Genomic DNA, 17,188 nt, shown 5'->3' with positions numbered 1-17,188 from the left:
CAATTTCATTAACCACCTTCAAACAGCTTTCCAAATATCGGTACCGAAAATCAGAGCAAGCATAGATTCTCTACAGCTCCCTGAATACCTAAGATCCCTAAAGCGCTATGTAGATATAAAGTATGAGACTGCGGTAAAAACAAGGCTACTAGATGATTTCGGGACCTATGTCGCATCAGCGAGAAATTATCGTGCAAAACTAAACAAGTTCCGGAAAAACACAGAGTTGAAAAAATTGGAAAAACATGGTAGCAGCGGTTTCAGCCACTGCGCGAAATCTACGCTAAAGCCTAAAATCTCTAAAATAGCTAGTATAGTAAGTCCTGACGGCACTTTAGCTACAACTTCTTCCGAAAAGTCAGAAGCACTTTCGATATGCTTTGCTAGCCAGTACATTAACAAAGAATCTAAAACATTAGAAATTCCCGAAGAATATGCTAGCGACCAGCAGCTGCCATGGGTGACAGATAATGATATCTACGCAATGATTAAAAAGTCTAAAAGCTCGTATTCTAAAACATCAGACCTAGTTCCATTCAAATTCATAAAACTGATTGGCCCTCAAATAAGTAGTCAAATTGCTCAGTTTTGCAACATTACAATGATGAGAGGCGAAGTGCCAAACCAATGGAAAGAATCAATAGTAGTACCCTTGAATAAAATCCCCAACCCCAAATTAGGCACAGGTTACCGCCCTATTAGTCTTACCTCCCACATCTGTCGCACATATGAAAGGTGTTTGCTAAAAAGTATACAATCACATTTAATGCAATTCAATTTTTGGAGTGCATCGCAGCATGGGTTTCTAGCAAAAAAAATCTACGACCACGTGTATGCTAGAAGCTATCAATGACTGGACTGATGCTTTAGATGCAGGAAAGCAAGTTGATATTGTTTATTTTGATTATGCGAAGGAATTTGACCGGGTGCCTCATTGCCGACTACTTGACAAACTCTTAGAACTGAAATTCAATAAAAACTTAGTCTGTTGGATAAGGTCATTTCTAATAAACCGTACCTGTTGTGTAAAAGTAGGCGAACACTTATCTAACTCGAGAAAAGCAGAATGTGGAGTCCCACAGGGATCTGTAATTTCTCCAGTATTGTTTGGAATTTACGTAAACTCGATTTCGCAAACTTTACCTCCCAACGTATATTGTAAACAATTTGCCGATGACCTGAAATTTTACGCTGTTCTAGATAAAAAATCTACCGTTACTCCACTCCATACAGCAATTAGAGAAATAGCTGAGTGGTCTGATGAACACAAGCTTGCTTCAAACAAAGAGAAAACAGTATGCATCAGTCTAGGCTCAAACCCTAAATTGTTTGATTACGTAATAGGAGGCGCATCAATTAAGAGGCAAACACTTATTAGGGATCTCGGATTCATGATAGACCCTCAGCTTATTTTTTTCGAACATTGGCGAAAATTCAACAATCGAGCGAAATTCGTAATGTCACAAATTTTTCATAGATACAGAAGCGACAATACTAGACTACATGTACTACTTTATGCCGCGTTCAAAGTAGCCTCCAGGAACTGGAAATTGCGTCCAAAGCTGCCAATTTTTCCAGGTTTTCCAGGAGCACGAAACTTCGATTTTCCGCGTTGTAGCTGTGTTAATTTTTCGAGGTCCGCTGTAAATTAACAAGAAACTTTCTTTTTTTGGACCTCGAATTGATGTCGAAGAAAAAAACACAGCTACAACGAGGAAAATCGAAGTTTTGAGTCCATGGAAAACCTGGAAATATTGACAGCTTTGGACGCAATTTCCAGTTCCTGGAGGCTACTTTGAACGCGGCATTATAAAACATTTGTCCGGCCTATTCTAGAGTATGCAACAGTTGTGACCAGCCCACGAAAGAAAAATTACATTAAAGCTATAGAATCAGTTCAAAACGCATTCACCAGAAGGCTTTTCAGCAGTCAACTAGGAAGGTTCATTAGAACTGATGATTCAGAATATAAATCGGCATCAGAACGCAATGAGCTAAACGGCATTACTTCTTTAGAATCCCGTCGCATTGCCACGGACCGCAAATTTCTAGGTAAGATGTTATCAGGGAAAGTAGAAATTGAAACAAATAAGTTCTTCAAGATAGACTTAAATAACAAAACGAGTACTAAAACGAGGTTAATTTGGGCAAAACATAAAACCAAAATTAAGGGGAGCTTCTTCACGAATCGTACTCTTAGCGCAATAATGAAGCCCAAATGATATTGAAGGTCTTTTTCAGGTTTCATACCCATAACTATGTCTCATTTTATTTAATATCGGTCTTAATGTCAACCCATTTCTTATTTATGTTTTAATTATGTCTCTCTATGTCTTATTTATTTTTTGTCCCACTTTTGCTTTCCGCCTACTTGTTTCTCTATTTTTTCAGTCACCTATTTAATTCCACTAGCTCTTGAACGTGTAATTTTTTTTTCTTTTATTATGATGCTCAATCTTTGTTTTGCACAATAATTTTTATGTCATTACGTTTCTCACGATTTCACATCGTAATAAATTATTATTATTATTCTTGGGCTCAATGAACAATGCGTTCGTATGATGAACCGCTTTATAGATGAAACACTATTGAAAAACATTTCAATAGAAAAACAATGAAAGAAAAAAAAACACATCCTAACTAAACATTTTCAAATAAGATTACTAAAAAAACAATCATATCAGATCATATTACTGCTCTCCTCCGAGCTCCACGCGGACGAAATCGATGACACTCGCGTTGTGGGATTTGAGATATTCATGAACAGACTGCGATGGATTCAACATGAATGCTTGACGGAGCAGCGCTGTTTCGGAATCATCGATGTTTGTGACAACTACTGGATCAGCATCTGGATCATGACCTTCCTGGCTACTCAGCCCTTCCTGGGATTTGGCGGTGTCCACCGCTTCTCCAAGCGTTTCTGGTGACATTCCGATGATGTGCTGACAGATTTGACCAGCCAGTTGTTGACTGCTAATTGATCCTGAAACAAAAAGCATTATAACAAACATTTGGAGCAGTTGACTTACCTTTAGAAGTTTGCTTCAACGCAACCAGAGAGATGAACCTTCCCATTGGAAGTTCGTCAGATCCATCTTTGGGATGAGATGCTCCGAATAGAGTTGTTCCTTCTGGAGCCTTGTAGGCCTTCACTCGCTTCACAGCCATGTTCTCGCCAAGTTTTCCAATAGCCAGTGAAAGAACTTCGCGCATGTTCTTTCCTTCTTTATCAGTCAAATCTCCGAGATCGTAGTTGAACTCTTGAAGTTTTGCCCCTCCGGATACCGACTGTGATTTGGACTTTGAAAGTGCGGAATTGGAAATGTTGGCAAGAAGATCCTTGAACGCTCCAGAGCGAGCAACGAAGTCTGTTTCGCAGCTCAATTCTACTACGGCAGCTGCAGAATTGTCGGAGACGACAGACACGAGACCGTTAGATGTGACACGGGTGCCAAGTCTGAAATTTCGATGACATAAACTCGGAAATTATAAAATAAAATTCACTTGGCTGCTTTCGCCCATCCTTCTTTGGCTGCAGCTTCTTTCAACCATTTGACCGCATTTTCCATGTCATTCTCACCGAATTTCACAAGAGCCTTTCTACAGTTAACGTAGCTGTATCCAGTGCGCTTGCGGAGAGTCATAAGGGCCTGAAAATATTTTTTCTTGACTTGATTTTGTCTTCACTAGTTTTTTACCTCTTTAGACACTTTTTTCTCGGCTTCTGCTAACTGTCTTCCAGAGGTCGAAAGTAAACGGACAAATGTTGATCTCGCGAACATCTCTGTACAAAAAATGGATTAAAACAATAATTACAGAGACAGAATTGCGAAAAAATAAGATAGAATTATGCAATTTTTAGAAAAAGTGGGCGGAGCTTAGATGTTTGTGAAAGCGCTCTGTTGAACAACTGGCGGCGGCAAAATTGTGTGTTTAAAATTGTTTACTTTTTTCGTCCAATTTTTTCACAAGATCTTCAATAATTCCTCGTTTTTGAAATATAAATAAAAAAGTAAACTTTCAGAGGTGAAAAATGTCAAAAAGTAACCCAGTAACACCTAACAAACAACCACCGGAAGACTGGAACCAGCTGCTCAACGAGTTCATACAAAAATCAGGCCGAGGACTTCAGAAAACTTTCATCAAAAAGTTGTGGGCCGTTCACGAAGACATACTCGAAAATGCGAATCCGTCTATTCTTCGAATGATGTTTTTTTCAACTGCTTTAACAGCGTGCCCAGAAGGTGTGAAGCTTGTCGCTGCCATACTTTTCAAAATTGGAGTAGCCAATGGAATGACATTGGTAGAGAAGAACATGACGAAATACGATATGACAGAGTAACATCATTTTATGCTTAACTGAAAACTTAAAATTCGTGTTTTTCAGTGCAGAATGCCAACGGTATGGACAAGTTTTCACAACTGCCTGGTTGGATGCTTTCCAAGAAGGTGAATTTGATTTGGCAGAAGAGATGGAAAACGATATTATCAGAGTGATTTGTCAAAACGCGCTTTATGCTCAAAAGCCATTGGGATCCAAGTTTCGTAAAATGCTCGTACCGTTTGCGACTTCCAAAAAGCAAGAAGTCAGTGTGGATGAAATGATCTCAAGAATTCTAGAAGGATGCTTATGGAGAGCACTGGAATCCTCAAATTATATTGTTCAGTCTGCTGCCTCCGAAGTATTTTTCATGTTTTTCCCACTAACTGGAGAAGACAAAGAAAATATGGAGAAGTTGATGGCCAATCAGTACCGTTATATTTCTGACCTCCTTCAAAGTGACATCGTTCCCATCCGTACTGAAGCGATTCCGAGAGCAATGAGAACTCTTGGTGATTATTGGTTCATCATCGATAAAGCTGTCGCAAAACAGCTCATGACATATATTATCGATACGTTAGCTAGGGATTCTGTGGTCGGAGTGAGAGTAGCTGTTTACGAAGGACTCAATGAAATCGCATTCAATCCAAACTGCATGAATGCATTCGAGCATGGATTCAAGTGTGCTGCGAAGAACGGAGTTATAGATTCTTCGGAGAGGGTCAGGCTAGCCGCTTTCCAATGTTTGGCTAAAATGAAGAATCATAAATTTATTAGGTAGGTTTTCTGAGGTGAATCGCCAGTTCACATAGTTCAAAATTTCAGCTGTTTCGACATCATGCATCGCGATGATATGATATCAGTGCTCGATCTTGAGAATGTAGAAGATTGCCGCAAACAGCTGATTCCAATCATCCACATCTTCATTCCAATTTCAAAAAGTCTTGACGAAGCGCATTATCGCCCTCGGGTGAATTATATGCTTGATAAAAGCCGAATCGCACTGTTGAGCTACTTCCGATTGTTAGGACCACTGAAAATTATCGACGGAGAACAAGCAGAAGAGCTAATTTCTATGTTCAATAGATGGGCATACAGACTGATTCGAAAGAAGGATCAGACAGAACTGACAGAAACATCGGAAGGATTCAGAAGAGCTAGAGCATATTTAGAGTGTTCATTGATCATTTACATGTCCTGCAAGAGAGTAAGATTTCTTTCGTTTTTAAGATCTTCATTGAGCTTTTTCAGATTCTGATATTCGATTGCGAACCAACAGTAAAAGCCAAAATTGATCAGATGTTTGGAAAAATTGTCAAACAAATATTCGAAAACTATGGTAATACGCCCCTTCTAGGAACAGCCACCGCAATCAGTAGTGTCATCCCGAAGGAACATTTAAAAACAGTCGCTGCGGATGTTCTTGCTCGGTTAGCAGACGATGAAGTTCCCGAAGAAGCAGTTGAACCATTCCTCGAGTCAGCAATTCATATCAATCCTGAATCCGTATTTGATTCCTTGTCGAATGGGCTGAATGTCTTCAGCGATTTGTATGGAGAGCAACCGAAGCAGTCGAAAAAGAAGAAGCGTGACGTCGGAGATCCAAATGAAACATTACAGACTACTCTTGGCCGCCTGAAGTACGTTTTACAAAGTCATAGTACTTCCAGTCTTCTTGCTTCTAATGACACTTTCAAACCGAAAATTCTACACTTGGAGAAAGTAGGTTGCCAATAAGACTATTCACCTTATTTCCATTTTTCAGAAAATTGACTTTGTCCGTGAAGCGATTGAGAAACGTTTGGCGAAGGAAGAAAACGAAGAGAATGCTCTCAGTGACGATAACCTTCTACTCGCACTGGAATTCCGATTCATTCTCCCTCTGTATGCTGTGTCAGAAAATAATCAAGACGAGGCAGAGCGAAAGCTGATTATTGACTCAACTAAAGATCTTCTCCGTTGGTTCCAAAACAATGTCGCTGGAAGCATGTCTCAAATCGGAGAGCACAACATGGAATTCTTTATCAAACTCTCGTGCTTATTTTTGAACTGCATCACTGTCGCTCTATCGGCATATGATTTCAAAACGAGACCTGTTGAATATGAAGATGAAGAAGACGCAGAAAATCAGTCACCAGAAGATAAAGAGAAAGAGGAAGAGGATGAGACGACTGTGGCACAGTTGATTAGCGAGTAAGACTGAACTAAATTAGAAATTCCTGAAGCTTTCATTATTTTTAATTTCAGAATCACCACTTCATTCAGTAACAGCAACACGCCAGCCGAGATATTCGTTCCAATTCTTCGGGTCGGAGCTATCCTGTGTGAAGAATCATACTCAGAAACTCATACTTCCATGGCTCGACTTCTGCGATTCACTCCTAAATGGCTCAACAGACAATGCACAGATCTAGGCGATGATGAGTTCTCGTTGGATCAAGAAAAAGAAATTGCTGACGGCATTCGCCAATTACACAAAAAGGTTAATGAAACTGACCAATGGGACGAGGAAATGGCTAACAGACTGTTTTCTCATTGCTTCTGTTTTGCTGTGTCTTCCATCATGGATGATGACGAAGAATTCGAAGACCCGCGTAGCGAAGATTACAAACCTCCTCCATTCATTACCCTCGCTGTCATCAAATGGATTTTGAAGGATAAGATTCTGGCTAACAAATTTTTCGATACATTTTACAAAAAATGCCTTTCCGAAGACGCCAAAATACTCCCGGAAAGCGAAGGACAATCAGAGACAAAACGCAAGCTGACAGAGCTGGTTATTGTATCTCATTTCTTGCGAATTCTGGAGAAGTATTCAAAAACGAATTTGCAACAAATCAAAAAAGGAATTGAAACATGCACGACTCGTGTGTTGGACTGTTTTGCAAATGTATCTGACCTGGATACCGTTGATAATAGCATTATGAATAGTATCTCGAAAATATTGGATGTGGATCTTCCCGATGGATATTAATTACGTTTTATGTATTGCCCGGTTTTTTGCCGATCTCACTTATTTTCTAAGCACTTGAGATGTGTATTCCATGTAACAGTTATATATTATTTACTTTTGAAATGAATAAACAAAAAGAAATTGAAAGATTTCAAACAACATTCAATGATAAATCCAGTGGATGTTCCTTTGTTAACAAGAATCGAGCAGCAGGCCAGAACGCCTCTAAACTTGGCTTTGTAGAAAGCCCAACTCCACCTAGGGTCAATGATTCGGGCATGTGCAATTTGGGATTTTTGTTGGAACTGTGACGGTTACGACTGCGACGACTACTGAATTGCTTCCCACAACCAGCTACAGTACACGTGTGCATTTCTCGAAGATGGACAGCCGATGTATGGATCTTCAATGCTCCTTTATCACAAAATGATTTTGCACAGATCTCGCACGCGACTCGTCGTTTTAGTTTCAGAAGTATTGATGTCTGAAAACATGGGAAACAGGAAACTATTATTTTTGTCCGACGGCCTTGCTGGCCGAAATCCTATTTAAAGGTCGGTTCAGCGAATGCGTGTTCCTTCGATACCGTATCAGGACGTTAAATTTCAGCTGACATGGAATGACTCCCAAGTGTTACCCTCGAAAAAAATCGAGACCTATATGGTTGGTTAGAGCGTAAAAAATTATTTTAGATTCCAAACGGAATAGTTGGTAAAAAATTTTTTTGGGAGTTATGGTCCAAAAAGTACCAAAAAATGCCTAAATTTTCAATAAAACATAACTTTGTCAGTTTATGTCCGTTTGTCAAAATTCAAAAAACAATAGATAGACAATCAATTGAACATTTGAAAAAAAAAAAATTTGATTATTTTCCTATTGATTGGATTATTGATTTTTTGAAAAAATCAAAAAAAAATTTAATATCTCGAAAATCCTAGGTTAACTTTTTTTTTTCATTATAACCATTATATTCAGCACATTTGATTTACAATAGAAACATATCAATGCCCCGGGGGAAATCATGCTCACACAAGTTATGCCGAAAAATATCGATTTTTGGCACTTGGCTTCTTTGAATTCGTTGTCCTCGGCGGCCGGTATGGTGAGGGGCATACTTGTTTTTGTGATTTTTACTTGCATATCGTTTGCTCAGAGTGTTTGAAATAGAATCCTGCGACATACAAAGTCAATTTTTCAAATGCCGTACCATTTCTTAAAATCATCATCTTGAAAAAAGCAAAATTTTGACATGTGACAGGGCATATCTATTGTTAAACTTGATAGAAACGGCCAAACTCATTTTTTAACATAATCAGAAGAACGTAATCTTATCAACGGCTTGAACAGAATTTTGATTTAGGCCCTAGAATCAAAAATATTTACGATTTTCCGAGCTTGACCCCAATTTTTGGTGAAGTGTGACATGTGACAGGGCACATCTATAGTTAATCTTGATGGAAATAGCCAGACTTTTGTTTAAACATAATTAAAATGACAAAATCTTATCAACGGCTTAAACAGAATTTTCAATTAGGCCCTAAAAATAAAAATATTCACTGATGATGGGACAGCTTTTGTTTTTGATCATAACTTGAGAACGAAAAAAAATATCGAAAAACTGTTAACGCCATTTGATTTAAAATCAAAAAATACTATTAGGCAAATGTTATTGGTTTGTTTCGTATCGTGAAAATAGGTGAAATGGAAAAAGGTCGATTTCGGCTGTCCGAAGCTGGAAGGATATCGTTCGGAAATCGTTCATTTAACCTACTTTCACCAGAGGGACCAAGTTGATTCTACTTTCTCTAGGATATTGTTTCATTTTTTCGGCATAACTTGTGTGAGCATGATTTCCCCCGGGGTATTGATATGTTTCTATTGTAAATCAAATGTGCTGAATATAATGGTTATAATGAAAAAAAAAAGTTAACCTAGGATTTTCGAGATATGGAAAAATTTTTTGATTTTTTTCAAAAAATCAATAATCCAATCAATAGGAAAAAAATTAAAGAATTTTATTCTCAAATGTTCAATTAATTTTCCATCTACTGTTTTTCAAATTTCAACAAACGGACATAAACTGACAAAGTTACGATTTTTTGAAAATTTAGGCATTTTTTGGTACTTTTTGGACCATAACTCCCAAAAAAAAATTTTTACCAACTATTCCGTTTGGAATCTAAAATAACTTTTTACGCTCTATCCAACCATATAAGGTCTCGATTTTTTTCGAAGGGGTACCCCTGGGGAGCCCATTCCCCAATGGGGATATCAGAGAATCGGAAGAAAATCGCCAAATAAAAGCAAAAATCTGAGAGAAATATGCAAAAATAAAATACTCTCGAGATACGGTATCGATGACGCAAGCATTTATTCAAAAAATCGTGGATGTTTTCGCTGCTAGGCCGAATGCCTTTGAATGAAATTTGCTACAAAACTCATCGCCGACGGACAAGAATAGTAACTGAACTACCGGAAAAAATGTAATCTTCTAACTTTTAGATTTGAGCTCATTTATCTCACCTCCTGTGAAAGAAATCAAAAATTGGTCAACGGACAAAATGTTACTAATGATTTCAGAAATATTTTTTAGTTGGTTACTTTTTCATATCTTTCATTGGAGCTGAAATAATTGAGCTCAAACTTGCCAATGTGGGGGCCCTTCTATTACAGGGTTTACGGTAGTTCAAACCAACTCACATCATTTTCTTCTACTTGTTTTTCGTCTTCCCGATCTTCTTTAATTTCGTCCGATTTCTTGATGATGTCTTTTTTTGGTACAGTATCATCTTTTGACTTGGCCTCTACACCTTCTTTTCCTTCTTCTTCTATTTCATTTTCTTTCTTCACAGGTTTGGCGTTTAGTGTTGCTCTCATGGACTGTAGTTGGAATTGCGCAAGTTTTGGAGCATTTTGGATAGTATTCAGATTCAACCTGGAATCATCTCTAATATAAAATAAAACCAAGTTTACTGTACTATCAACTGACCAGGAATTATAAATCAAATGTGGCATTGAAAATAAGAAAGGGGGATACCGAACGTCCATATTTATGTCACTAAGGGGGAGAAATCAAAACACTGGTATGAAGAAAAGTGCTCTATTTGGAAGCTCAGCTCGGGGTCACGCCCCCTATTCATGCTTCTTCTCTGCCTTTCATCGCCTAGTGTCATTTGTCTCTCAACACGTCGTCGTCAGTCGCAGAAGAAGACGACGACGACGAATTGAGAAGGAGGACTTCTGGGATTTCGTGTTGTCACAGAACGCTTGTTCTATCCCCGCGGGATGGTTTGGGGTAGAAGTGTGAAGAAACTTTTTTTAAGAAAGAGAAGATTATTTTGCTATGCTATGAAGAACCATAATCAGAGTCCTAACCCAATTAAATAACTCAATTAAATTTTGTTTTTGATGATCTCCATGTGGAATATATATATTCTGATTTTAATTCTGTGCGAAACATAAATCTCAATAACGGTGAAGACTGTAAAAAAAGAAGGAAAATCAAATGTGCCAGTGAGAACTACAGTATGCCTGCTGGCGAATGAACAACGTTAAATTAAATTAGCTCAAAAAAATGAATCGGACTACCAAGAGAAGAGACTGTATCATACTGGCAGAAAAAATCTAAAGGGTGTAATAGGAGGAGCGTTTATTAGGGGGAAAAAAATCGAAAGGGTGGAAGAGAAACATCGGCGGCCGTGGAAGATCCTAAAACGAGAAATACAATATCCTGAAAATATTATGACTTTCCGGATTTATTTTATCGTTTTTTACAGATTTTCGTCTCTATTTTTCTGTTATTTCATCCCAAACAAGTCGGATAGCTAACACTTTGACAATAAACAAATTGACTGAAATCCTGATAATAAAAATATTTTAGGTTACGGTAGTTTTCGTTTTAAGAACTTCGGTCACCGCCGTCGGAGTTTCTCTTCCACTCTTCTAATTTCTGTACCAGTTTAAAAGCTCCTCCTATTTTAATATACCAGTTATCAAAACACATCCTCAGCATCAGATTAATACTTTTCAATCTGGAGGAACAAGCCAAGAAATAAAAGTTTTCGTTTACAGTTTCAGGAAAACCGTTCATCTTCAATGTTTTTTTTCTCTTTTGCACCATTTGATATTCTACTCCTTTCACATTTCCAACCATCCGAAATGACAGATCTGAAATGGAAAAAATCTTTTTCGCCCACAATCTCAATCTCCAAAAATGCGGGGAACTCATTAATTCAAAAACGGAAAAAGAGACTGGCAGCCGGAAATTGCCTACTCTTTTCAATTATCGCCGACTTCTTTTTTTCATTGGCTCTTGTCATGGCTCCCATCTGAGAATGGGACATGCACAAATTAATTGTATTCAGAATCTCCCTCTCGATCGACATCTTGAACTCCTGTTTGTCAAAAAGAGGGAGTCTCCTACAGTAATCCTCATCCAAATACAAGTTCGTCTTTGGGAAAAAAAGCTCAGCTCTCCGGGAATGGATGATGACATGTCTTGTGTCTTTTTGGTAAAAAGTGTCGACGGGCGGCACACAAACGACGTGTCGAAGTTTAGAATTGGGGCCATCTTTCCTCTTCTTCATCTCATAAGTCTCCCAAGAGATCGCTCATACACATTCCCTTTCGTTTTTCAACACTTCGACACCCCTTTTCGCCTCCCCGAGAACTGAGCAAAGTGAGACAAAAAGTGACACATGAAACTAAACTGGTTGTGACTTTCTTCTTGTTTTTGAAATTTTTACAAAATTTTTCGGGAAGAAAATAGAGAGTTGTCAAAAGGAACCATCTGGACGAAAAATGCCAAAAAACCAACAACCCAAAACTCAAATTTTAAATACCGTAAACACTCTAACGTAGTGCCATCCAAACTTTTAACTTTGAGACCGTTCAGCTGATTTCCTATAAAAGATATCATAAAACAGTAAATGAGATACCATAAACACTCTAATAGAACGTCACCATGTTGCTGACGGAAGGCTGACTTGCACATTGGGCTCAATTATCTCAATTTCCAAAAAAGAAATGAAAAATCTGTCAACTGATGAAATGTTTGTCATCAGTTGATCACCAGTATTACATCAGTTGATACATTTTTGATATCTTTTATACAAATTGAGATAATTGAGTTCAAAAGAAAAGTATGCGGTGGTCTTCTATTAGAGTGTTTCCGGTATATGGGGTTAAAGTTGATAATTGGGAGCATTCCATTAAAGTACAGTGGCGAGAAGTGGTGAGGAGAATTTTTCGAACATTCATAACTTTGTTCAAAATAGCTCAATTGACTTGAAAATTTGCATGAGAATAGCTGTGAAATCGAAAAACATAAAAATCGGTTTTTTGAAAATTTCTCATTTTCGAAATTTTCAGAGCAATTTCAGAAGTAACAGTGGTCAGAGAATCCAAAAAAAACAACCTTTTTTCAGAATTTTTTCTGGCGTTGATTCTAGATGTCAAAATATTCTCAGTGTCCAAATATATATATGCACCAAAAACGTTTTGAAGAATTTTGGAAGTCGGGCTCTCGAGTTATGATGCTCAGAGCACAAAAGGTATGTGTCGGCATTTTTGCCAGAACTCAGCTGAAAATGTATTTTTGATGCTCAATATTTCACAAAAGATGTGTTTTGAGTTGTTCATTTCGAATTTTTTTCTAGAGGTGGAAAAAAAACAAAACTTTTTTCTACAATTGAAAAACTTTTGTTATAAAACTGATGAACAACTCAAAACACATCTTTTGTAAAATTTTGAGCATCAAAAATACATTTTCAGCTGAGTTATGGCCAAAATGCCGACACATACCTTTTGTGCTCTGACTAGGGAATGACTCACAGAAGATGTGGAGTTATGGGACGAGACCTATATCATTCGAAAGAGGATGAAATTTCATTTTCAAATATATGCTCAGTTTTTGCGGCGGCCTCCGCTAACTCGAGAAATTTGGGTCAGAAGTTTTCAGTAGATTTTGCACTGAAATGCATACGTGAACGCTTCCACGTCCTCATTTCTTTTATACGCTTTGAAGAACCATTGAAAACAGCAGTGGGATGGTTCAGTGGTAAAGCGGCGGGATGGGGAAATGGTACTCTATGGTTCGACTCCTTCATAGTCGAAACTCTTTTTTTATTTTTTGTTGGTTTTTTATATGACCTGTTTTTGAGCTCAAAAGCTGTTTTCAGCAGTTTTCCATACTCTAAACACCTTTGGCATCTTGTCAAATACAAATTAACCAAGTTTTTGGAAAAAAAATTTCTGAAGAAAATTCGCATGTTTTCATGATCCATACACCTCTTTTCAAATTTTCCGATTTCCGATCACGTATGCATTTCAGTGCAAAATCTACTGAAAACTTCTGACCTAAATTTCTCGAGTTAGCGGAGGCCGCCGCAAAAACTGAGCATATATTTGAAAATGAAATTTCACCCTCTTTCGAATGATATAGGTCTCGTCCCATAACTCCACATCTTCTGTGAGTCATTCCCTAGTGAGCATCATAACTCGAGAGCCCGACTTCCAAAATTCTTCAAAACGTTTTTGGTGCATATTTGGACACTGAGAATTTTTTGACATCTAGAATCAACGCCAGAAAAAATTCTGAAAAAACGTTTTTTTTTGGACTCTCTGACCACTGTTACTTCTGAAACAGGCTCTGAAAATTTCGAAAATGAAATATTTTCAAAAAAACCGATTTTTATGTTTTTGGATTTTACAGCTATTCTCATGCAAATTTTCAAGTCAATTGAGCTATTTTGAACAGTTATTAATGTTCGAAAAAATTCTCCTCACCACTTCTCGCCACTGTATATTTACTAAACAGGTATTTTTAGACAATTCCAAATCGGAAGGGATACGGCTGGTCTACATATTCAAACTATTTCAAAAAATTTTTCCCCAGAATCGAATGTTCAGAAAAACAAACTAGCATGTGTAGTTTGTAAGCTAAATACCAGACAACCGTCGTCTATTGACTCTGCCCCCGCTTGCTAAACTTTGCCCTTACCAATTCATTCCATTAAATGCCTATTTGAACATTTGACAATCATTTTCTCCCATTCTAATGCTATGAAAACGCTTCTTCTATTAATTTGCTCTCTGTGTGGTTATGTACAAGGACAGGTAGCTTTTTGTCCCTGAAAATGAACTTGAACGACTCCATTCAGAATATAACGGTTGCTATCATTGGAGCAGGATTTGCTGGATTGAGAGCTGCTCAACGATTCGAACAACTAGGAATAAACTATATGATATTCGAAGGTTCCGACAGAGTCGGTGGAAGAGTATTCCCCTTTTCCTATCAAAGTGGATATCTTCAATATGGTGCGGAGTATGTGAATGGAGAGGATAATGAAATTTATGAAATTGTGAAAAAGAATAATCTGTTGTCTGCAACAGAAATTGATGAAGAGGGATACGAAACGGTAGTATATGGACAAGAAGTCAACAAGTGAGATCCTCGCTTTTTTGGATAATTTTCTTTTTTTTTCAGCAAGATGTACAAAATCTGGGATAAATTTGAGAGTAGTACAAATGAGAAATTGGAGAGAGATGGAGCCAGAAAGGAAGTCAAAAATCAATCTGTTTCGGAAAGAATCGATTTCTATTTTAGCGATTTTATGAAAGCACAAAAGCTCAGCCAGTCAGAACAAACTGTGATGCAGAATATGAATAAATTGTTCAAAAATCAGTATCAACTGGAATGGTCCGCTCCTTCCACTGATGTAAGAAATTTATATTTGAAATTTATCGATATTCAAAATTTAGTTATGCTTGAGAAATTTCGACACTTGGGATTCCGGAGTCGATTCTGAAGCAACGCTAAACGAAATTGGATTCAAGAGCATTCTAGATGAATTGGCTTCAAAAGTTCCTAAAACCAAAATCGGGATGTCTTCCAAAGTTGTTAATGTGGACTATACAGGTTTGTATATGCTTATAAAAATGTTAATTTCAGTTTCTTTAGGTACCAAAGTCAAAATTATGCTCTCAAATGGACAGTATTTTCTCTTTGATTCCGTTATTATCACAGCCTCTCTTGGATATCTGAAGAAGCACAAAACCACATTATTCACTCCTGCTCTTTCTGTCTCTAAATCAGCTGCAATTGACAGATTTGGATTCGGAAATAATATGAAAATCTTCCTAGAGTATAATGATCCATGGTGGCCAAATGGTATGTCAACGATTCAAATATCTGGAAGAGTTGGTAATACTGAAACTAGCAACAGTCTAGAAGACGATTTGATGGTTTTTCAGCCATTTTTGTGGGCTAGAAAAGTGAGTTTAGAATCCCAAGTGGAAAGAAAATTTTTTCTTTAAAGATCCTTGTGGCTTGGGTTGCTGGAAACGGGCCATTAGAAGCTTCAAAGTTAACCGATTCTCAACTGATGACTGTCCTCGACAACCATCTTGATACAAATCTGAAAAACGTTTATATTGTATCAAAAATTCAAAGAATTCATCGTCATAGCTGGATTTCTGACGAGTTTGCTCTTGGAAGTTATTCTTATATCTCCAATAAGTCATGTCAATCGAACACAGATGACATTAAGCTGATGAGAGATCCAATACTGACCAATAGACGGTTAGATTGTTATATTGAATTTATAAACTCGGAATTACTTTCAGACCAGTTATTTGTTTTGCTGGAGAGCACACTGATTCAGAAATGTTTCAAACTGTTGTTGGAGCAGCCAGAAGTGGACTACGAGAAGCTGATAGAATTGCCAATTACTATTCTTTGCTTTGAGTGTTTCTTTAGAAGTCTCAATAAATGTTCAATTTCATCAATTGTTTTCGGAGATTTGAATTAACGCAGATCTTACATTTCACGGCTCAACATGCTAGTATAGCAGACCAAGAAAAATTCAAAACTCTAACTCGGGTTGGTATGCTATTTCTCTACTATTCAAAGCTCTTTTTAATCCGGACAACTCTTTCACTTTTGTAGATTTTCTTAAATCATAAATGTGTGTATTATTTTGGTTCAAAAATCCCAAAGCTGTGGAAGAGGAAAGCTTGTGGGAGTGGCCAATGATCCTCGGAACGAAAACTACCGTAACCTAAAGTTTTTCGACCCAGAAAACCGGGAAAAAAAGTATTTGCTAACTACGGTAATTGCCGCGACCATCAGATTTTCTCTTTCATAGCTCCGATTTTTGCATACCAGTATAATATTATCGGTTGGTTTTTAGTGCAAAAGCTATACTTTCAGATGGGTGTAGAAATGGTTCTCGTTCCTTCAGAAATTGAGTTACATATTACACTAGAACTTTATTACATCAGAAAAATGTATCCAAAACAAACAAAGGCTCATCATAGAGGGGACAAGAACGTGATGTGTATTGTTGTGTAATCCGTCTGTTGACACCCTCTCGTCTTATGCAATACGAAATCATCCCGGAAGAATGAAACTGTAATTTGGATAATAACTTCCGTAATATAACTCTCTTAACTGTAGTCATTGTTGTCCTATGACCGTACTCTGCCATCATAAAAAATGAGTATTGAAGACAATGAAAAGTTCATGAGAAAGCTATTTCCGGTAATACAGAAGATAGAAGAAACGCAGATTTGTTTGGAAAACGAATTTGTAGTTAGTTCGGTTTTTGGTGGTCTGGAGTAAATCTCTTTAAATATAAACCTAATTCTGATTAAAGCTAAAATTTGAATTCTTTCCTAAAAGTTTGGTTATGATTCAGAGATACCGTAAAGACTCTAAAAGAAGGCCGCCCTGATCGCCAACTTTGAGCCAAAATATCTCTATTTCTATAAGAAATATCGAAAATGTGTCAACTGATAAAATATTGATTATAATATGAAAAACATTTTATCATTTGACAGATTTTTGTTACCGTAAAACCTCTAATAGAACGACACCCGGATCGTCCACTTTGAGCCTATATATCTCATTT

The 17,188-nt window shown here is 37.4% G+C and overlaps 6 protein-coding genes across 6 annotated transcripts in view; 2 read left to right on the top strand and 4 right to left on the bottom strand.

Moving 5' to 3' along the window:
- Cbr-twk-24 overlaps window positions 1-1,303 on the bottom strand; it is a gene marked incomplete at both ends in the record, with an annotated part of 4,376 nt that extends 3,073 nt beyond the window's left edge. The window contains 2 exons of the mRNA XM_045237419.1: window positions 206-378; window positions 1,214-1,303. Of these exons, the coding sequence (XP_045097750.1) occupies window positions 206-378; window positions 1,214-1,303 (263 nt within the window). The remainder of the gene's footprint in view (window positions 1-205; window positions 379-1,213) is intronic.
- A 221-nt stretch (window positions 1,304-1,524) lies between these two features.
- CBG27034 lies at window positions 1,525-1,808 on the bottom strand (the record flags this gene model as incomplete). The annotated part of the gene is given in 3 exon segments (XM_045237418.1): window positions 1,525-1,562; window positions 1,592-1,783; window positions 1,802-1,808. 3 exon segments carry the CDS (start codon window positions 1,806-1,808, stop codon window positions 1,525-1,527), a joined length of 237 nt encoding a protein of 78 aa, XP_045100585.1.
- An 882-nt stretch (window positions 1,809-2,690) lies between these two features.
- On the bottom strand, window positions 2,691-3,785 carry Cbr-tsfm-1 (the record flags this gene model as incomplete). Its single annotated transcript, XM_002636664.1, has 4 exons — window positions 2,691-2,986; window positions 3,033-3,460; window positions 3,508-3,653; window positions 3,702-3,785. 4 exons carry the CDS (start codon window positions 3,783-3,785, stop codon window positions 2,691-2,693), a joined length of 954 nt encoding a protein of 317 aa, XP_002636710.1.
- Window positions 3,786-4,036: 251 nt separating this feature from the next.
- Cbr-capg-2 lies at window positions 4,037-7,298 on the top strand (the record flags this gene model as incomplete). The annotated part of the gene is made up of 6 exons (XM_045237417.1): window positions 4,037-4,341; window positions 4,391-5,101; window positions 5,150-5,531; window positions 5,555-6,046; window positions 6,090-6,517; window positions 6,572-7,298. 6 exons carry the CDS (start codon window positions 4,037-4,039, stop codon window positions 7,296-7,298), a joined length of 3,045 nt encoding a protein of 1,014 aa, XP_045097749.1.
- Window positions 7,299-7,428: 130 nt separating this feature from the next.
- On the bottom strand, window positions 7,429-7,650 carry CBG23430 (the record flags this gene model as incomplete). The annotated part of the gene is made up of 1 exon (XM_002636666.2): window positions 7,429-7,650. One exon carries the CDS (start codon window positions 7,648-7,650, stop codon window positions 7,429-7,431), a length of 222 nt encoding a protein of 73 aa, XP_002636712.2.
- Window positions 7,651-14,413: 6,763 nt separating this feature from the next.
- On the top strand, window positions 14,414-16,023 carry CBG23432 (the record flags this gene model as incomplete). Its single annotated transcript, XM_002636667.1, has 6 exons — window positions 14,414-14,721; window positions 14,764-14,995; window positions 15,039-15,195; window positions 15,238-15,551; window positions 15,596-15,858; window positions 15,903-16,023. The coding sequence occupies 6 exons, from the start codon at window positions 14,414-14,416 to the stop codon at window positions 16,021-16,023; spliced, it is 1,395 nt and encodes a 464-aa protein (XP_002636713.1).
- Between the last annotated feature and the right edge of the window lie 1,165 nt (window positions 16,024-17,188).

This window comes from Caenorhabditis briggsae (genome assembly GCF_000004555.2).
Source record: "Caenorhabditis briggsae complete genome, chrV, whole genome shotgun sequence".
Lineage (NCBI taxonomy): Eukaryota > Metazoa > Nematoda > Chromadorea > Rhabditida > Rhabditidae > Caenorhabditis > Caenorhabditis briggsae.
The sequence above is the reverse complement of the archived record's forward strand: the minus strand, read 5'-3'. Positions and strand labels throughout refer to the sequence as shown.